The sequence below is a fragment of the Poecilia mexicana genome, unplaced genomic scaffold (genome assembly GCF_051168715.1).
Source record: "Poecilia mexicana isolate PSO_F unplaced genomic scaffold, ASM5116871v1 scaffold_13, whole genome shotgun sequence".
Taxonomy (NCBI): domain Eukaryota; kingdom Metazoa; phylum Chordata; class Actinopteri; order Cyprinodontiformes; family Poeciliidae; genus Poecilia; species Poecilia mexicana.
Window position 1 is genome coordinate 29,936,480 of NW_028263382.1, and position 20,964 is coordinate 29,957,443.

The 20,964-nt window shown below is 38.5% G+C and overlaps 1 protein-coding gene across 1 annotated transcript in view; it reads left to right on the forward strand.

Annotated features, from left to right (window-relative positions):
* Positions 1-20,964, forward strand: part of igsf9ba (immunoglobulin superfamily, member 9Ba) — a 49,449-nt gene that overhangs the window by 12,660 nt on the left and 15,825 nt on the right. Inside the window, exons 4-6 of the mRNA XM_088012149.1 lie at positions 7,826-7,977; positions 13,667-13,784; positions 16,837-16,978. Coding sequence (XP_087868275.1) covers positions 7,826-7,977; positions 13,667-13,784; positions 16,837-16,978 — 412 coding nt within the window. The remainder of the gene's footprint in view (positions 1-7,825; positions 7,978-13,666; positions 13,785-16,836; positions 16,979-20,964) is intronic.

Consider the following 20,964-nt stretch of genomic DNA (forward strand, 5'->3'; position numbering starts at 1 on the left):
AAAAACAAACAAAAAAAAAACAAAAACGCCAGGGGTAATAAAGGAGCGAGAGGCTGCTCAGAGGGAGGATTGATTGTGGCCAGTTTCAGGCGGTTCCAGCACCGCTTGTCTGTGATGGTCTGAGAGCCGTCAAACTGATGAGCAGGCGGAAAAAAAAAAAATCTGCACCTTTGCATTTCCCTGGAATGCCCAAGTGGCTCCGAGGATCCAGCGTGAAGCGTGTCTCCTTCACGTTGTTGCGGAGCATCACAGACAGGGATGCGCTTGTGTCTTATTACGCTCCGCAAAGCCGCCTGCTACATACAGTTTTAGACTATTTCTCTAAATTCTTTTTCTTAAATACACACGCAAATTTTGTAGATTTTTTCATAAATATCCGGCTCAATTGCACGTTTTTCTTCTTCTTCTTTTTTTTTTTTTAGATTGGAGTATGCTATCTTTAATGTTTTTAATAGCTGCACAGTATTTTATGTAGTAAATTGACCCTTACTGCACAGCATTTTATTCATAATTCTTCTTTTATATTTGTATTTTTGTGTTAATCTTCATGCATTGTTGCTGCTACACCTGAAAATTTCCCACAGTGGCAATAAATGTTATTTTTGCTCTATCCTAGATACGCAGATCCAAAAAGATGTAGAATGTAACTTCTTTAATTGCAACATCTTAATGTTGTGCATTTTTTTGGATCTAACCCCCTTTGGTAATACTTTGCAGAAACTCCATTCATCTGACACCTGCTCTGCTAGTCTTATAGTTGTATCTTTGCCAGCTTTGCACAAGTAGACTGAAGTTTCTTTTCTGCATTCTGTGCAAAATAAAATAGCTCCAGGTGCTGAGTCCGATCAGATGGAGATGGTTATGAACTTAAATTAAAAAAATGTTGCCAATACATTTTTAAAAAGTTTTCATTCAGGTCTGGAGTTTGTTTTAATCCGTTAATTTCTTTTCCCTGATTTGATTCCAGGTATTTTTTGCTTGTGCCAAAAATATAACTTAGTTTGTTGCTGTCGGACTTGTCTGTGAGCGGCAAATTGCAAGTCGTGTTTCTCGAGCTTCTTGGATGGCTTCATGTCTGGAAAAAGCGTCATCTCAGCATGATGCTGCCATCACCAAGAGTCACCATGGAGACAGCGCAGAGTTAGCTTTTCCTCCACATGTGAGATTTTTCATACTTCAATCCTGTGATATTGGGATATCGCTTCAGTTTCTCCCCAATTCCAGCAAAAAATATAAAGTAATTTTCCTTGACAGCCTTGGAGTACTTTGTGTTGGTTTATTGCATAAAATTCTCCTCCAAGAAATACTTCTAACTTGAGGTTCGAAGCATATAAAGAGTTTTACAGGACAGTACGAGGTGAGGCTGCTGCACGTAAGCACAAATGAGATCACCTCCTGCTCTAATTTTGTTGTATAGCAGCAGTTTTTTTTTGTTCTTGGAGATGATAAAACAGAGAAATGTTAAGACTCTAAGTGTTGATTTCTCCTGAAACTTCACAGACTCCAGAAACCTGCACTCTTCTGCGTCGTCAGAGTGACTTGAGGGGGGCAACGTGCCGTTAATCACGTATATTTTTGGTCTGTGAACTTAACGAGAGCTGCGTGAAACTCATGCATATTCCCTTCGATTTCTTGCATGTTTTTTTCTTTTTTTTTCTTTTTTTTTCCACCGCTTGTCACATCTGAATAAGGATCACAAGGCGTGGTGTGTAAAGTAATGTGTAGAGAAGCGTCGACTGCTTGCATAGCCACTTTAGGATAAAAATGCTGATCTGTTTAAATGGCTGTAATAATATAATGCTGTTGTTTTTTGTTCCTGCGCGTTACCCTCCGCTTTAATAGGAAATCTGTGTTTGCCGGTTGAATTGGCTGAATGGGTCACGTTGCGCCGCTCAGGGTCCTCCGCGCTCCTTTTGTGCCGTTTTGGGAGGTTCGGGAGCATCTGTGGGCGCGTTTGTGTCGATATTTGGTTGTTTGAGCAAACTGTGTCTCTGTTAACCGCCTCGTTAATATTCGCAACAAGCTCCCAACTCTTTGAGGTGCAGCAGCAGGACTGATATGAACTCGTTTGTCACAATATGAAAGCTGGTTCAGTATTTGAAACATCTAACGGGGGAGCTGAGTCGTTGTAGTCCTCTAAATGGGAGTCTTTGAGGTGAAGCAGGTGGCGTCTTTGCCCGGGCCCAGCAGACATTAAAGGACACTCGTTTCCTCTGGCCGTTGGTATTTGCATGAACTCCTCCTTTGTGTTCCTGTTCGTGGGCACCGACTTCCTGCCAAGCGGACAGGGACTCCATGCCCGCTCAGTGGCAGGTGTCAGATGGCAAGGCCTTGTGCCCGGAAGAGACACTGAGGCCAGTCTCTCTCGCTCCGTCTCTGTCCTCCGGCACTTCTTTGTCTCATCGTTCTTTCTTTCATCCACTACGTCTTCCTCCTTCTTGTTACTTCGTGAAGTTGCCCGAAAACATCATTAATGAAATCCCGCAACCGTGCCACTTAGTGAGTAATAATCTGACATTCGGGTCTCAGACTGAACCTTGTTTGTTGCTGACCTTTAAGGCTCTGTCGTTTCTTTCATTTTTCTTCCTGTTTCGCACATTGATTTACTTTTACTAATGCATGGAATTAAAAACATAAATCTCCAATAAAATGAGTACAGTTCTGACCAGAAGCTTACATACACTCATCTAGGGGTGATTGTTTAGTAATCGAGTAAGATTATTCTGGCCCGTTAATCGAGTAATTAAAAAAAATTATCCCGTCTTGTAATAGCTACTTGAGCTTGTCTAACTACTTTAGCCAGAGAGAAGCGAAAGTAAAAACTACAAGTTTAGCTTGTAATCGAATAAGAAAGTGTCCTGTTTTGCAGTAGTTACTCTAGCTAGTGTAGCTACTTTAGCCAGCTTTGCTAAAGTAGCTACTACAAGTTTAGCTTGTTTAACTAAAGTAGCATCTTTAACTAGACTACATAGCTGTTTAAGCTTGCTGTCTAGCTTGACTTTAAGCTAGACTAGCCAGTTATCTTAAGCTAGCTAGCTGTTTAAGCCAGCTAGTGCAGATAAACCAACTACTGCAAGTTTAGCTTGTCTACATAAAGTAGCATCTTTAGCTAGACTATTTAGTAAAATAGCTATCTACTTAGTCTAGCTAAAGTACTTTGGTTATTTTATCTAGGTTTGAACCCAATTTTCAAACACAGCAAATGTTTAGACTGATTCTAATTCAGACAGCTTGTGAGGAAAAGGGCAGAGGACTTTGAGTTGCACATCATATGTACAAAAACAAATTGCAGTGTTTTTTTTATCTTAAAATTGAATACTGCTGCCAGTTTGGGTACCACCTACTGTCCAGCATGTCAAGAATTTGTGTAAAAGATTTTTAAAAATCAATTATATTCTGAATTCTGTTAACTGCATCAGTTTTAGTTGAGACAGGAACTTGTCCTTGAATGCTTTTTACTTCTCATATTGAAGCATTTCAACTTCACGTTGTTAAACCAATAAAAAAAATTGTTCTTTCTGTAGCTGCGTTCTCTTAGGGGCACAAAAAAGAAAGGCAAAAAAAAAAAAGAGTATGCTTGAAGAGATGTGAAACGGCTTTAAAGCTTTTGAACAAGTTGTGCCATGTTGGTCTACAGAGACGAACAGAAGGAGCATAACTTCTTCAAGCATTTTTTTAATGTAGATAATTGATGCAGAGCAGCTGTAAGTAGGGCAGGGGTTTACTGCGCCGGATGCTGCTTTTTTTTCTTCTTCTTATTTTGTGTAATTCCCATGTTTCCCCCTGTCCGTGGTGACGCTTCCTGTGTGTGGAGCTGCAGCTGACGATGTGAAACAATTCCCAGGTGGGCCGATGTATCTGCTGCTGTCACAGCAACGCGTTTGTCACCTACTTCCTGTCAGCTGATGCTTGTTCCCTGGAGGAAAGTGGAAACGAAGCTAAGTGTTGCACACGGCACATAGAGGGGCGATCAAACGACGTAATTATCAGCAGCGTAGAGTCACTTTGAGAATCAATCAAAAACTACATTTATACAACCTAAAACCAGTTTCTGTCAGCTATCTACCAATCATCTTCAAAGGGTGAAGGATACTTCACTGGTACTTTCTATAGGAATCTCCTTTAATCAACTGTATCATGTAATGTAATAGGTGTTAGAGAGCAAAAGGCCAGTACGGACAGACAGATGTCTAAAGTGCTAATTGGGTAATTTGTTTATTCCATGCCAGGTGCTTGTGTGCAGTCTGAAGCATGGCAGCACTCCCAGCGGCAAGAGCTGACCCATTTTTCACCAAAGCGCTCTTATTTTTTTATTTAACCGAACTCGGTGTGACTATTTATAATCAAAATGTTATGTAGAAAGGAAAGAGCTGCAGTTTGGTGGCCTCGAGGAAATGATTAGCAGTACAGCGGCGGCGGCGGCGGCTGTTTAAGGAGCTCAGAAACATCAGGTGGAAGCACAGCGATGGTGCAAAGCGTTGTCTTTTTTTCTTTTTTTTTGCTAAATAGGAAGGATGTAAGTGGGATTGTTATCCACTCAGATCCATGTCCGGCGTGCAGCTGGTGGCTGTCACATCACCGACCATTATGAGCAGCAACTGTAGGGTCTAATTGCTTTTGCATACCTCTGCTGTCCCTCTGTTAACAACTCAAAAACACACAAACGCGTTACAAAAGAGCTGCAGGGAAATGTTTAGGTTTCATTCTGATCATTTTGAAAAAGTTAAAACACCTGAGTGGATCTTTAGCAAAAAGGTTGTATAGCTCTACCTTAAAGCTGCAGTATGTAACTTTTACAAAAATATGTTTTTTTCCCCCCAGCACTTGTTAAAACGGCACCATATTGTGACAGTTTGGCAGATAATCTGTGAAAAAGTGAAGCTCCTCCATGACTTTACAGAGCTACTATTGTGTTTTTTTTTTTAAATCTCCGCATTTACTGTCACGACATGGTGATAATTTTAGCAAATACGTAAAAAAAAAAATCTTATTTTCATTAAAGTCACCTACTGCAGCTTTATAAGCCAATAGCTTTTGAGTTTGACACGAGTCTAATTATATTCACAACCAAAAATACAAAGTTTGCATTCAAATCCTGACGGCAGCTGTTATTAGGTTTAAGGAGTAAACACTTTTTCAAACAGGATTAGTTTGATTGGAACAGTTTTTCCCTTAAAACTGCAGTATGTAAATTTTTTTTTTATTAAACATTGTGTGTGTTTTTTTTTACGCATTTGTTTAAACTGTCACCATGTCACGTCAGTACATTAAAAGATAGATGATCTGTGAAAAAATTTAGCTCTTCTGCTTTTTCACAGATTATCCGTTTCATTTTATACTCTTATGGTGGCAGTGAGAGTTTTAGCAAATATGTTAAAAAAAGTATTTTTTAAATACTGTAAGTTCCATATTGCTGCTTTAATGCTAGTTTTGCTTTCTTTCTCTCTCATTATTGAATTATGAGCAGTGACCTTCACTCAGGAAAGTGAAGCTTTGAGCGATTTAGATGTTCTGAATTCTTTTGTCAAGTCCTAATCATGCCTACTTAATTGTGAGGTTGTGTAAGTGTGTGTTAAATTTTATTTAGCCTAAAAGAAATTAAAATATCTTTTAGAAGAGTTTTCTGACACACAACAATAAAGCAAGAGGCACTGGATGGTTCAGATGTGTTGCTAGGCTACAGTCCTTGGTTTGAGTCCCCATTCCCGGTCCATTTCCTGTTCAGTAAAGGCCAATGGTTCCTGAAAATCACATATTCAACATTTTCTTTTCCGAGTGGGAAAAATATTTCCAGACAGATGTTTCTGCCTCTTAAGTTGCGTAGATGTTCTTTAAAAATGTTCAAAGAGAGCATGTCTTTAATCTCCAAGTCTCTTTGCAAACAGTTCCAGGCATTAAACACAGCATGCCGCAAATTCCCTCTTTCTAAAAACTGCATGGACGTTTAGTAAAGACAACAAAACAACATCCTGGGACATGAGACCGTAACCATGTGAATTTCTCCCAATCAAACAGGTCTAAACGAGATGACATCACTTTCCCACAATAGCTTTAGTCGTAAAAATATAGCAGGCAATGACTTGGGAGTCTTTGAAAAAGAATTTCATGCCTCCATTATAAACAGCGTCCAGAGTGTGAAATACTGTAAGAAGCGCAGACAACTAGGACTTAAATAACATTTTTAAATTTTGTCTCGTTAGAAAATTTGAAAACATCACAGGAATGGTTTGCTCTGAGTTTTGAGTCATTAGGGTACTCTGGTTATCTTTGCCTGACGATGACATCTTGATTGATGATCTGAAACATTTAAAGTGTAATTAAATACAAAGAAGAATCAATAAGAGTTTGTTAGGAACAAAACAATTTTTAACAGCACAGGAGCTGAATTGTTGGGGAAAACCCAGGTCATTAAATACTGCGATCGACCTATAAAACAGTTTTACTAACTAAATACTAGAAAACCAGCTTACCAGCTAGAACTGTGTGGGCTCTTCCAGATGCCTTGAATGTGATTATAAATCAGAAAATATCTGGGTAAAACACATAATTAGTAACTCTTTATTTAGTGACAGACAGTATTTTTTTAATAACTAGTCTAAAGGAAAGCTAGGGTTTTGATAATGTTTTTTTTCTCTTTTTTTTGTAAATCTAATGTGGGTGTCAGGTTTAATTTTAGACACGGGTAAAACAAAAAATAAAAAAATAGGACAAATCTATTTGCTGTGCACATGTGTGAAGTTGTTTCTTGTAGTAAAACTGATTTTGGCGTATTAACACGTTTCATTTGGAGCTGGGAGGATGTGCTTGTTGTGATGAAAGCCTGAGGCACGCGGGATGTGCCTTTTAACATACTTGAGTTTTGATAACGTCTAAAATGGAAAGAGTCTTTTTCTGCACCTGAATGTTATTTTAACCACATTAGAAAAATAATTTTCTTTGAGTACAATTTTTTGTTGGCAACAAGCTTGTGATTATGTGACACAGCACTAATGATGCCGAGTTGTTATCCACACGAAGATGCCTCCTGGAATCAAAAAAAACTTTAAGGTTGCATTCACACCAGCCCTGTTCAATCCGCTTTAACCAAACTCCAGTTCGCTTGCCGAAAAGGTCCGGCTCGTTTCGGGAGACGTGAATCAAACTGTGAAGTGGACCAAAAAAAAAAAAGAAGATAATTCAGGTCTGCATACAAACCTCACTCTCGGTTAGGTTGACATGAACTCTGGTGCGATTTGAATACACGTGTGAATGCCAACTGGACTGGAAACCGCTCTAAAAGCAGGAAGTGAACTAAAGCGCATGGCATTCTGGGTAGACACAATCAAAAGAGTCTGGCACTAGCAGGAGAAATAGCTTGTGGTCTTTCACAAGCGACAACAGAGAAATCCTACTAATCATTGTTTGTTGACTTTTTGTGAAGAAAGAGGTTGATCCATCTCTTCTTCAGAGGTTCTTGTGTTATTTTCCTTCCGTGGTTCAGCGCCACCACAGGTGAGGAGGGTTTGGTTCGTTTGACACAGCGCAGCTGAAAATGTAACAAATTACACATTTTTGGTCCCCAAGCAAACAAAGTTGACTATGAGATGAGAAAACCCCCTAAAAGATCAAATTTGATCGTGTTTTCATTGAGAAAAACTCTGAACCTCCCAACGGTTTTGAAGGAACGTAAAACCGGTGTAATCCTGCTGTGATCGGTCCTCACAAAGAGGTGAAGCACTAAACTCTGCGTCTTACAGAGCATTAGACAATAGTTAACCTGTTTGTTTATTAAAACAAATGTAATGCAGACTTTAAGTACATGTTTTTTTTCCCTCTGTCTCTACAGCCCCACCTTCATTCACAGCGACGCCGCCGCAGTATGTGGAGGCGAAGGAAGGGGGAAGCACTCTGCTCAGCTGCTCTGCCCAGGGAAACCCAAAACCAATGATCAGCTGGCTCAGAGAAGGGGAGGAGCTTGCAACCAACTCAAAATACTCGGTGAGGAAAAAACAAGAAAAAAAAGAAAAAGCATGGATCCAAACAGCCAAAACCCTGATTTATGATTGTGCACATAAGTACAGAAAGGCTTTGTGCACAGATGGCGTCATCCACTGAGCCCATCTATACCGAAAGTATGTTACAGTCCACATCTCATCCGGGCTAATATTAGATCATGCTGCTGTTTTACTGGAGAATCTAGAAATTATTTATGTCTTATTCCTGATTTCCTGTGCTTAAAAAAACCCCAAAATGAACACACACACACACACACGCTGAATCTTCCCAAATTGTATTGGGAAGAGTAACTGGCAGCGTGCCTCACATTTCTCAACCCTCTTTGTTGTCTGGTGATGTCGAATTTTTATTTCTGTGAGGGGAGGGAAAAAAAATATAAAAAACACAAAACAAAACAAAACCGTCCCCGTTGTCTGATGTCTGACAGGATATTTCTGGCACAGCTTCACTGTGGGTTTGATTTGCGAAAAAAAAGAAAAAAGTCTCTCAGCGACTCACAACGCAACATCAATAAATATCAGCTCTGTGGCGTCGCTGTTAGGGATTCAAAGGCGCTTAAAATACAGATGACTCAGAAGTGTGATGATGCGTTACAGCCACATGATGCCGCATGTTAAATAAAATGTGTCATTTGCACTTTCTTCCTGCTGAAGTCACTAATCGTGTTATATATTCTAAGGTTTCAAACCAAAGTGGTTTTGATCATGATTTTTTTTTATTTCTGAAGGTCTTGAAACATCTTCTTTTTTTTTCAAATCTTCTCCATTTTTAGATCAGAACATGATAGCATGTTGTGCTAAAAAATATATATGACATGATTTATCTATAGGGGAAAAATAAAAAGGCTGAAGTGTGAACTTACAGACTACTCAAATCATCAGAGGTGAAAATCAAATCTAAAGCACTATGGTTTTATCTTTCCATTTTCAGTTATATTCAGACTTGTGGATGATAATGATAATTGTGATAATTATGTTCATTTTTATGTCCAGAATGGAGAAAAATATGCAAACAAAGCAACCAATAGTCTAATTTCATTACATGCCAAACACTGATCTTATGCATAACACCATGGATACCGAAAAAGACATAATGGGAAGATCTTCATCATTAATTCAGTGACTAAGAAGAAAATCATGGAAAATATTCACAAGCAACAGAAGTGGTCATGTAAAAAGTGTCAGTGAATGGAAGCAGCTGAAAGTCTCACTTTTCTAAACACAAAGGGGTCTGTTGTATTCCTGACACTTTAATTGTAAAATGGGACTTAGCTAATTATGCTATTAGGCTAACGAAATGCCATCATGAAACAAATGAACATTAAATATATAGATCAATTTACTCACCATTATGAATACAAAGCAACAATAAAGAAATGGGTTTCTAGCCTTGATTTGAAGGAACTCAGTGTTTTGATTGTTTCAACTGAAAAGTGCGTCTTAATATCTGGTTTGGAGAATAGCTTAAAGAGAGATTTTGATTTGTTAATGTTTCTTAATTTTAAGACGTTTACAGTTTCATGGCTCTAAAATGTGATCAAATCTAGAGTTTAACAGACTGTCGACTATTTGATTGACCTTCGAAAATAAAAAAAAATCGTTTGATAGAGCGATAGGAAAAGAAGCCGCTGACATCCAAAGCAGAACGTCTGCAGGTCGCAAATCCGTTCATCAGAACCACTGCAAGACGTTACCATAACGCCAGTCTCTAATCATAAAGAAATAACGGACGACTGAAGACTTTTTCACATCACTGTATCGGTCTGATCAATATAAGTGAAGGCACTGAGGCACTGCAGAAAAAAAAGGGAGAAAAGAAAAACGGCCTTTGAACGGAACAGATTGTCACTATTTTTGCAACTTTTGAAGCAGTTTGCCGCCTCTCTTTGCAGCGTCTATTCACATTCCTGCATGTCACTGACATTCCATTCGGCTGCAGGCAGCACACGCTCCTCGCTTCCCCGCGCGGGACGCACTGTACGAAGTGACAGGATCACAGGGAGCCTGTTAAAAGACCTCGTTCACTTCTCTTTCATTTTGCTGCTCTGCTCCCTCCAGCCGCCTCCCTTAACAGCATTCCCTCAGTAAACGATTAGATAATGTTCTGATGTATAATTAATCTTTCTTTTCCGTATCAATAATACATTAACCAAGGATTAAAAAAAATAATAAGAATAATGAATGTAGTGCTAAAAAAGGAGGAGATCTTGTACAAATTTCACAGCTTTTACACAATGTTTTCCTCTTTCCAGTGCATCTGTCTTTAAATGAGAGAAAGTTCTCTTCTGGTTTAAAAAAAAGAGAGAAAAAGACTGAGCATGAGGGGATGTTTGTTCATTGGACTGGCTGCAGATCCACAGAGACATCCTGGAGAAAAGGAGGAATGTGATAGTCTGGGTTGGAGTCTCTGCATCCTCCCTGTTTTTATGGGCACAGACAAAAAGAGGACATTGAATTTGAAGGCTGGGAAGGAGTGAACAGCTGCCAAGATGGGATTATAAGGCCTTCTCTGAAACAGGACAAAGAAAACTGGAAAATAACAGTGGCTTCCCGGTGGTTTAAGGCTGCACGTTGTGTCAGTAAATGTGGAAAAATAAAAGCTGTTATTTTTAATCTCTGTATGTAGACAGAAACATACAGTGTAGAATAAGCAACAAGGTTTGTTGGATTTGACTTCAATTGCTAGAAATTGAGCAAAAATATTTTTCTAGACCAACAAAATATAAAACAGTTGATCCCTGAAATATTAGGACACTATGTCACAATTATGTAAGACGCTATTCTGTGTTTTGGATACATAAATTGAACTAAAACATGAGTAAACGTATTCATGTTTTGGTTATTTTAAATAAAAAAATGAGTACAAATAATAATAATAATAAAAAATACTAATAATGTTTTTGCGTTTCAGAATTAAAGGAGCGGTATTATGTATTTTCCAACCATTTTATAGCACAATCAAGTCACTCATTTTTATGACAACCTTTAGTTGTCATAAAAATGGGTAACGTTTTGGAGCAAGCGTTCAGGCACCCTGAACGGTTGCCAATGGAGATTCAAGGATTTATTAGACATGCGTGAAAAAAACAAAGCAACACTCCACATATGTTTTTGATGAGGGAACAACATGATAAAATGAAGATAAAGTCATTTTTACATAATACCAAACCTTTAAAATGTTTTGCCCTAGTTTGTGGTTGAGTCAGAGTCACACCCCTTTAGTTTTAGAAGGAACAAGTTGAAAATTGTCCTAAGAAACTGGTATTAAAGAGCATTAACTATGATGCAGATTGAATGTGCTTCTTTAGTTAAGTCAGTGGAAAGAGTAGTTCCACTTTTTTGTTCAAAGTACTTCAAGAATTTGATTTTTTTTTTATTACAGTGAACAAGGAATTTTTGTAAGTAAAGATTTTAGAAAATAATAATATAAAAACTGCTTCAAAACAATACAGTGAGATTATGGGTTAGCATGCTAGCAGGCTAAAACGAATGTTATTTCTGGATGCTTTCATGTCAAATGATGACTTGAACATGACAGCATAAAGTAATATTCCAGTCTACAGGTTGAACTATGATCTCACCTATTTAGTTAAAAAAAAATGTATTGGTTTAATGAAAGAAGAACAATTTCAATCTCTCCCGGCTAATTCGATCCTTGCACATGGCTCCCTAAGCCTCAGAGTGATACTTCACAACAAAGCAGTGACTAGTTAGCGCTCCCGGCACTCGGCACGACACGTGTGCTGCTAGCTTGCAGCAGCGCCACACAAAGTGCTATCTCGCTGAAGATAAATGACGATCCAGTTTGCCAACAGACTCGCAGAAGTTAAAAGCTGCTTTGGTTCATCCAACAGTAGCCCGACAAACATTTGAGGGACGGATGAATGGGAATAATTCTGCAGGCGCCGCAGATTCCCCCCTCTGTGCCGCGTGAATGGACACACTACAGCTGTGTGTGACTTGAATGGACAGAATCTCTTGCAACCCCTTGCATAATTTATGAGCATTTTCTTTCTTTTTCTTTTTTCTTTTTATGCTTCTTTGGTTTGTTTCATGTGCTCCTTCATTGTGGGGATTGCTTGGGAGCAGAATGTGATGTTTTCAGGCTTACAAAATGTAGCAATCACACTTTAACAGGTTTAATGTTAAAGGCAAACAGGAGGTAAGGATTCACAAAAAAAAAAGAAAAGCAGTTGTCATACTATGGGCTTAATAGAAGTGGTCAAACAGTTTTTTTTAAACAAATCTATTTTAAGGAAGTTATTTTAAACAGTTTTTGACTTTAGTGCAGCTAACACAACTAAATCGAGAGTCTCTATTTATCTTCGGATACAGATTCTTATAACTAAGAAAGCAAATCCAGCATATTTTATTCCAGATGGAGGTTGAAAACTCATGGAACAGGTGAAGCTACTCGACTCTCCTGGGATCTGCTGAAAGTCTGGCTCTCTCTCGCTCTTTCGCAGCCTGAATGGGTCTCGGACACGTTTCCAAAGTTTCCTTTACAATAACCTCTCACATCTCTGTTCTTCTGAAACTTTTAGACACCTTAGAATCTGCAGTGGTGTGAAGAAATGAATGGTTTGTGTTGTTGCCGTCATTATATGAGGATGTTTGTACTTTGGGGTTTGTTTCTTTGCAGTTTATTTCCTTGGCTCCTGCATTTTGTTTTATGTCTTTGTTCATTTATTTATCACTCTTGCCTCTTTGTGCTCCTGCCTGTGTTGTCTTAGATTAGTATTTATTCTGTACCCTTGCAGTTACTTCTTTGCGTCCTTCTGTTTTTCTTTCACCTTCCCCTCTGCCTGTCAGCCTAATATCTGCACAGCTGTTATCTATCACCTCATCCTGCGCTACCTGTGCGCTTCTTCTGGTGGTGTCGCTTCCCTCTGATTAGCTCCTCTGGTTCCCTGTCATTTTCACTCCAGATTCATGCTAAAAAAAAAAAAAGCTGAGGCTTTTGTGGCGCGTTCAATAAGCGTACGGAGCATACAACAGAGAGAAAGCCAAGCGAAAACGAGACATAAAGTTGTGTTAACTGACTGAATGTAGTCTAAGTAGAGGAGAAGGAAACTTACCCTGTTGAGGGAAAGGAAGGTGCAGAAGCTCATTAGACTGCACAACAAATTCGCAATGCAGCTCCGCTCCTATCAATCACACATCCCAGGTGATCTGCACTTGACTCACCCTGAGGTTACAAAAAGCAACATAATGGAGTTGGAAGACGGTAAACGAAAGCTAAAAGCGGGAGAAGTTGAACTTCTTACTCAAATTATGGTCTAAAGACGAAAGCTTAATTCAAATATGCATCTTGTTTACTTCGAGTTGGATTTTCTTTTGACCCGATCTCAGCTCTAAACCTAACCCTCCTTCAGACATCTCCACAAGTTTCTCCCAAAACCTCTGATGCTTAAGTCGCTTTTCTTCATAATTGCGATGAACTGTGTTCTATAACAGCTGGAGCTCTCCCGTTAGTGGAATCCAGAGGAATTCTTGCACCCAAGAAACTCAGATATTTTATTGATGTAGAGCTCCAGTGACTCTTCTGCTTAACATCAGCTGCAGCAACTCCACTGTACGCTACATTGTTTGGTTTAGCGCAAACGGTACACATAAATACCTGGAAATTCAAAAAGAAGCTTGACGGCATCTCCTTTGCTTCTGACCTGAAGGTACACGACGGCAGCCTGACCATTCTCGGCATCACCAGAGACGACAGAGGGGCGTACACGTGCAGAGCGTACAGCGACCAGGGAGAGGTGCTTCACACCACCCGCCTCTTGGTTCAAGGTAAGGCCTCCCGTTTTTGATTGCGTCATCAGACTTTAAAACTAAACGACTCGTCTGCCGGTCTTCGTTCACAGCGTCGGGTTGGCTGTGCATCAACCCGGGCGGCTCAGTTTCAGCGTTTAGACCTAAAGGCAGCATCCTGGCGCACTCATGTGTTAACCGTACCTCGCGGGGATGTATCAGGCAGACCGACGCTTAGCTCTACAGCCCGCCTGTGTAAATGTGTACGTACGGCCGGAACGTCCCCGTCTGTTTCTGGTCCATTAACCCACCTCTTTCTGCTAGACGCAGATCAGATAGATGGGTTCGCGCTACCAGCCTCCCGATACGGCGCTGCTGCTGCTTCGGGGAGTTAACAGTGTGTATTTAACAAGCAGCCGAACGCCTCGCTTTTATGGCAGAGTGGGCATCAAGTCTATTTTAACGCTTGACTTCTGTAGGTGCAAACAGCAGCGAAATTGCAGTTCTCTGTGTTCACAGAACAGCAAATACAGACAGCAGACAGTATAAGCAAACACTTAGCTATTATTTTGTTGTAGCAAATAGAGGAGTCGTATTGTTAAGACGCATTTTGTGTAGATACAGATGTAGAAAGATGTGGCTGTAAGAATTTACGCCTTTCCAAAATTCTTCAGTTTTCACTTTTTTTTGGTCTCAAATTGTCAAATAAACGTCAAAAATAAGAGAAAATACAAGTTTAAATTTTCGTTTAGTTATTTATGTTATTAGGCAAAATAATCGGACATTTTCCCACAAGATTTTGTTTGTTTGGGTTTTTTTTTCAGTGGTAAGCAGAATCCAGAATTCACTTCTTTGAATTAGGGCATGAAGTATTCCTTTTTTAAGTCTTTTAGTCATATTGTCAGACATGTTCTATTAATTTTTTTTTAATTTCTGGCAGTGTTAATGAAATAATATTTTGGAAAATATATTTTGTGAATTACTCAAGTTATCAGAGTTTGATCTCAAAATTAGTTCGATCTGAGACATTTAAGTTTGACACAAAGTAGAGTTAGAAGCAGTCTGTTACTGAGCTTTACAGCATGCATACCATTTTTTTTTTAATTTTGCACTTTGGAAGTAAATTCCTTGAAACAAACACTGATGCTGTATTATTCTATGTTGGCTTATTGAGCCTTTTTGTATGCTGTCTGGCCAGTGAGACAGCTCAGATGAAATTTGAGTGTTACAAATTTCAAAGTTGGTACTCTACCAAAGACGGTTGGATCTTGTAAAGTCTCTGTTTTGATGAGGCTCATTTTCTGATTTAAAAAAACAAACAAAAACCTAACACCCACTAAATGTATTAACCTGTTAGCTTTGTTATCTCCTGATAATGAAGTAATTAAAGTGTTTCTACAAAACAAGCCCTCGTGTCTTTAAATAGCATCATAAAAAATGAATTTTTCAGATGGCTCCTCTCCGCCTGCCTATTTTTTAATAGAGCGACCAGCGAAAGGAGGAGCATTAATAGCGTTAGTCCTTATTGCCCCCCTCTGTCACCAGCCGGGCGAGATGCTAATGTTTAATCTGAGACTCTGTGACTGCTTGTTAACCTCTGTCATATTAATATCAGATTTACACCGCTGCGATCCACTGCTACATCTCCCGAGTGCGCGCGCAATAATCCGTCAATCATAAAATCCACAATAAGTGTGTTCCCCCCTTCCCACCACCACCGTCTACTTTTATTCAGTGTTTCAATATAAAACGTAAAACAATCTGATCCCCGTGGCGACAATTTTTTTTTTTTTTGTTTTTAATTGCCCAGTGCCGGTTGTCCCGGCCGATGTGTGAAGCTGAGCACAAGGAGAGGAAAATACCTGGGAGGTTTCTGTCATGAAAGACCGTTTACCATTCATGGGTTCTGCTGCTTTTATTGAGTTTTCTGCAAAACCCGCAGCACCTCAGGAGGCCGGAGGGTTAACAATGTGAAGCACGCCTGAGTTACAGCTGCGACTACTGTTAAGGTTACAGTAGCCGGCTGCTCTCTGTGTCGTCCGCCAGACTGAGGTGAGGTAATGTAAATAGTGCGTAGCGTGTGCTTTTGCTCACACTGACGTTTGCTAAGAGAAGAAGCCTGGGAGTTTCTTTATGCTACTTTTTTTTTTTCATCAAAATGTGCAAAAATATTAATATTAACAGTATTCATTTGGGTATCTTGGTTCATTAGGCTCCCAGATCACAAATTGAGGATTTGAGAATCTCTGGTTAGTTTTGTCCCAGAAATTATTGCAATAAAGAATAACGTTATCTTTCTGATACCATTTTCAATTAATATGTTGATAATGGCATAATGACGCAGTTCCCCCTCTCTAAGATAAATAAACTTTAACTGTGTGAAGAACACTTAACGCTGAGAGCACGACAACTAGCAGTAAATAACTTGGAAATAAAAACTACACACAACCAAACCCGTAAATAAAATAGATTATAAAGTGAAAAACAAAAATTGCTCTTCAAATAATGATTATAATCATCAAATCAGAAATTATGGAGCTCATTTTGATTTATCATGCAGCCAATTGGTTATTGGCTTACCTGTGAGGTCATGAATATCTCAGGCGCCATTTGGACGGGTCGTCAGCCCAACACAAGAAAACAGGAACAAACAACCATCGATGTTCATCTTCAGCTTAATCTTTAGTTTTATTCCATTTTAAATGAATGAAAAACAAGATGGATTTATTTTAAGGATTGCTTCTAATTAAACGTAGAGATCAGATCAAATAGTGGGTTTATATATATCTATATATAGATATAAAACTCTTGTCTTCTCTTTGTTCTTGCTGTTGTTCTTAACACACAGAATGTAAACGAGGTTTGAATCTTCTATATTTTATTTTAACTTTTTGCTGATGCGCCGCTGAAAACCAAGAACAGAGAGAAAAAAAGAATGAAAGTTTCACTGATATGCACCACATGGCAAAAATAGTAGTGAATCAGTATTAAAAACAGCAACGGCATTTCTCTAGTCGTTACTTGTTAACGGTTGCTGTTGATGCTACAGAGAAGACTAAAACTTCAGCTTTTTTTCTTTCCCCTCCCGCAGGGCCTCCGTACATCGTCTCGCCACCAGAAAACATCACCGTAAACATATCTCAGAACGCACTCTTCACCTGCCAAGCGGAGGCCTACCCTGGCAACCTGACCTACACCTGGTTTTGGGAAGAGGACAACGTCTACTTCAAGAAGTAAAGTTATGATCAAGTTTACTTCTGAACCGTCGCTGCAGAAATCTGTTGTTTGTGGGGGGGCGGGGGGGAAGGCGACAGGACTTTGACATTTAAATGACCAACATGCTGACAACTCATTGCTCTCTGATGGCAGCATCACACTCTGTCAGGTCTTTTGACATCTGTGGGCTTCACACAGCGATGAGCTAAAGCGTAACCCAGACCTCGACAGGCTCCAGAGAGATTTAGGGGTAGAGACGGTCGCAAAGTGAGGAGACTGAACAACATGAGCGTAGACATCCAGACTGGAAATGAGAGGCAGCAACAATCAAACAGGGGTGTCAAAATCATTTCAGTTTTGGGCCAAATCAAGATCATGAATGCTCTTAAAGGGCCGGTTGTGCCAGAATGTATTGATAAAAAACATGTTCACAAACTGTTAAAATATCAAATTAAGTATTATTGTTGAACATATTTTCAGTCCCTCCAGGATTTCACGATCCTTTTTGTGATGTTTTTTTGCAATTAATTTTAGAAATATTTGTGATAGTTTTGCTTATTTATGATTTTATTAATTTATGATTATTTATTTATGATTTATTACTCGCTGTATAGATCACAGACTATAATCTGACATCCATTAAGGCTGAGGCAGCGGTTTAGCACAAGTAAGAAAGTTTTTGAGAAAAATCAGCAAGAAACTCTCAATTACTCTCACTTTATTGCCGCAATAAAGTGCGAGGATTTGTTGATTTTGTGTGAATTTCCACAATAATCCTCAAGAAACTGGAGGGACTGATAGATATAATTAGTCAGTAAATGAATAAAAACTGCATTGACTTTTTTGATAACATAATATTTAAACACACTTAGTTTTTAGTCTAGAATCTAGAGGGCCACATAAAAAACTATGGTGAGCCAGATTTGGCCCACGGGCCTTGAGTTTGACACCTGTGGTCTCCTTAAAGCTGCAGTATGTGGCTTTTAACATGAATGTTTTTTTTACATATTTGTTCACCGGGTTGTGAACGTGTGTTATGAGACAGATAAACTGTCAAATCCCAGGAGAGGCGTCTTAAGCTGTCACTCAACCTCATGTATCCGCTGCTAAATGTGCTAATGGTGGAGAAACATTACTTACCATTACAGGAAAACGGTTTATCTGCCATCATCTGTGGCTACGCTAACTAGCTTTAGCATTCATAACAACATCTGCTGAGGGGCTAAATCTGTAGTGGAAAAGGGATGAGCAGCGCCACACGAGATTGTGATTGGCGAGCGCTAATACCCGCCTCCTGGCTCTGATTGGTTGTTTTTAGATAGAACGGCGGAAAGGCAGAGGACCTAAGAGCTTTGGCCAAACTATTACAAGCTGATAACTTTGTTGCTTAATTAGCAAAAAAATCTCAGTGCATCTAAATCCGACTGAATGGAGCCCACACCCTTCACTGGACGCAGAGGGATGCCCGTCTCTTCCCAATTTTGAAGTTAGCCAAGATTTCTTCCCTGCTTACCTCAGCTGCTGTAGCTCCCCTTTAACTTATAAAAACTTTTTAATATCTGAAACACAACTGAGCCACGTCTTACGGCCAGCTATTACTCCCTCCCCCGTGTTTAACTTCACTTTTTCTTTCTGTCATCATGACCAAGATGCAGAATGGTTTACAGATTCAATATATCCCGGTCTTAAGAGGCAGATGATGCTGGTCGAAAACACAGGCAGGTCAAGGCATTACTTGTTTTAAGTTTTTAAACATAAATATGATATGGTCAAGTTTTGCATTGTTGTGAGATTTATAGTTTTTTTTTCACTGTCAAAATAATCAATAGATTAATCGATTACTAATATAATTGTTAGTTGCAGCCGTTTCACAAAGTCATGTCATCGACTTAAAGGAATGACTCCCAGTTTGTTAGCTTTGTTAGCATCTAGCCTGTACTGCCCTACAGTGTTAACTTTGACAGAGCATGGCTATATCTTCCTTTTCAGTAGCTTGTTATATCCTCGTTTAAAACTCGCTTAATCTAAAAGTGCCAGCCAACTGCAAAAACATAAAAATACATAAAACATTCAACTTCATATTTAAGTCTACTGAATAATGACATATCTATCAACTTCTGAATTTAAAGTAGTAATCATTATTCTGGTATTTGGCAAACAGGAAATGGTTAGTCTGGTTTAATGTCAGAAAGTGAGGAAAAAAAGGTTTTGTCTGTTTATAGCGTAACTATAACTATTTGCTTTCAACTCTTTTTGTAAGTTCCTTACAAACCTGAACTCATCAACACAAGTAATAACTTTCTAATAAAAAACAGAACAAGCAAAAATAAACAAATATCTGATTTCTATACACATATAAGTTATGTATAATAGGTGACAGACATCATGGAGCATGGGCGCAGGTGTCAGAGAGCAATTAATGGTGTGAAGCTGTTCGTGTGATTTACAGTTGTTGCTTGTAATTATTTATAGACCAGTCGGTAAACCAACGTTTGACCTGATTATGAACCTTACATGAACATAACATTGGGAGTGTTCAGATTGATCGCTAGCTTTTCTTCTAAATATGACATGGTGCTTATTGGACTTGCGACTTATTGGCGCATTTATGTGATTTCATACTGTTACTTAAGCACTACAACATGGAAACCACACTGTTATTTTTAATGTTTTCTAAACATTCATGTTGTTCGCTGCACTAAGGATGTCATGTTTCAGGTGGTTTGTCCCCGATTCTGATCAGTCAGAGTTGTTGTCTGGTTCGGAGTCTGACCCCGACACTACAATGAGGTTAAGAAAATTTTGATAACTTTTTATCAAAAGTTATCAAAAAAAGGAGAAATTACATAGATTACATAGATTCACACACAATTGCGCTCAAGCATATATTTGCAATGATTTTTTTAAATTTTTTTTTATGGGTTTGGCTTAAAACAAATAACATAAAATTCAGTTTAATGAAAATGTTTAAAAAAAATTACATGGCAAGGCAAGGCAATTTTATTTATATAGCACCTTTCAGTCAAAGACAATTCAAAGTGCTTTTACAGAGAAACAATACCAATCAGACAAGAAACACATAAGCCCAAAAGAGATTTTGTGTCAAATATGTCAACCTTACCAAAATAATTTCCTTTTCCTAAATGCCAGAATGAAAGAGAATTTATTTTATTACCTTCTGTAAATTCAGAAGTTGACATCCTCTATGATCAATGTGCTTTTAAACAACCTGGGAAAGCCCAGGTGAGGTCTGATAGGTAAATTCATATCATTTAAGTTAAATGGAGACACACACGTGGATGTATTTTAAGGCAGCACCTCAAAGACGCTGCTTCATTGTGTGGCGTCATGGAAGAATCCACAATGTTGAATGAATGTGTTTTGACTGAAGTTTTGCTGAAGGAGGGACTGGTGCACTTACACAAAATAGATGATGCCATGAGGAAATAGCATTATCTGGAAATATTGAAGCTAGCCAGAATGTTGATGTTTGGATGCAAATGATCCCTTCAGATTAACAATAGCTGCGTCTACATTGACTTTAAAATTGCATAAATTAGAATTCCGAAAATAAATGTGCTTAATGGAAATGTGGCAATTTTGAAAAAAAAACAAAAACGTACATTTTTCCATAAATCGTTTTTGAGTTGATCTTTTTTTTTTATTGGAGGTATAGTGTGTTTCAACAGAAGCACTTTTTCTAAAATTAGTAAAATCATAAATAAGCAAAACTATCACAAATATTTCTAAAATTAATTGTAAAAAAAAAAATCACAAAAAGGATCGCGAGAAACCTGGAGGGACTGAAAAGATGTTCAACCATAATACTTAATTTGATATTTTAACAGGAAATGCATTTAAGCTTAAAATCTCCCAAAATGGATTTTATTCATTTATTTAAAACATATGGTTAATTTTAAAAATCTCAGCTAACCTAGAGCAGGAAAGGTTTCATCTAATTTAATAAAAGAAAGTGAGACAAAAGGGATGCATTTTCTAATAT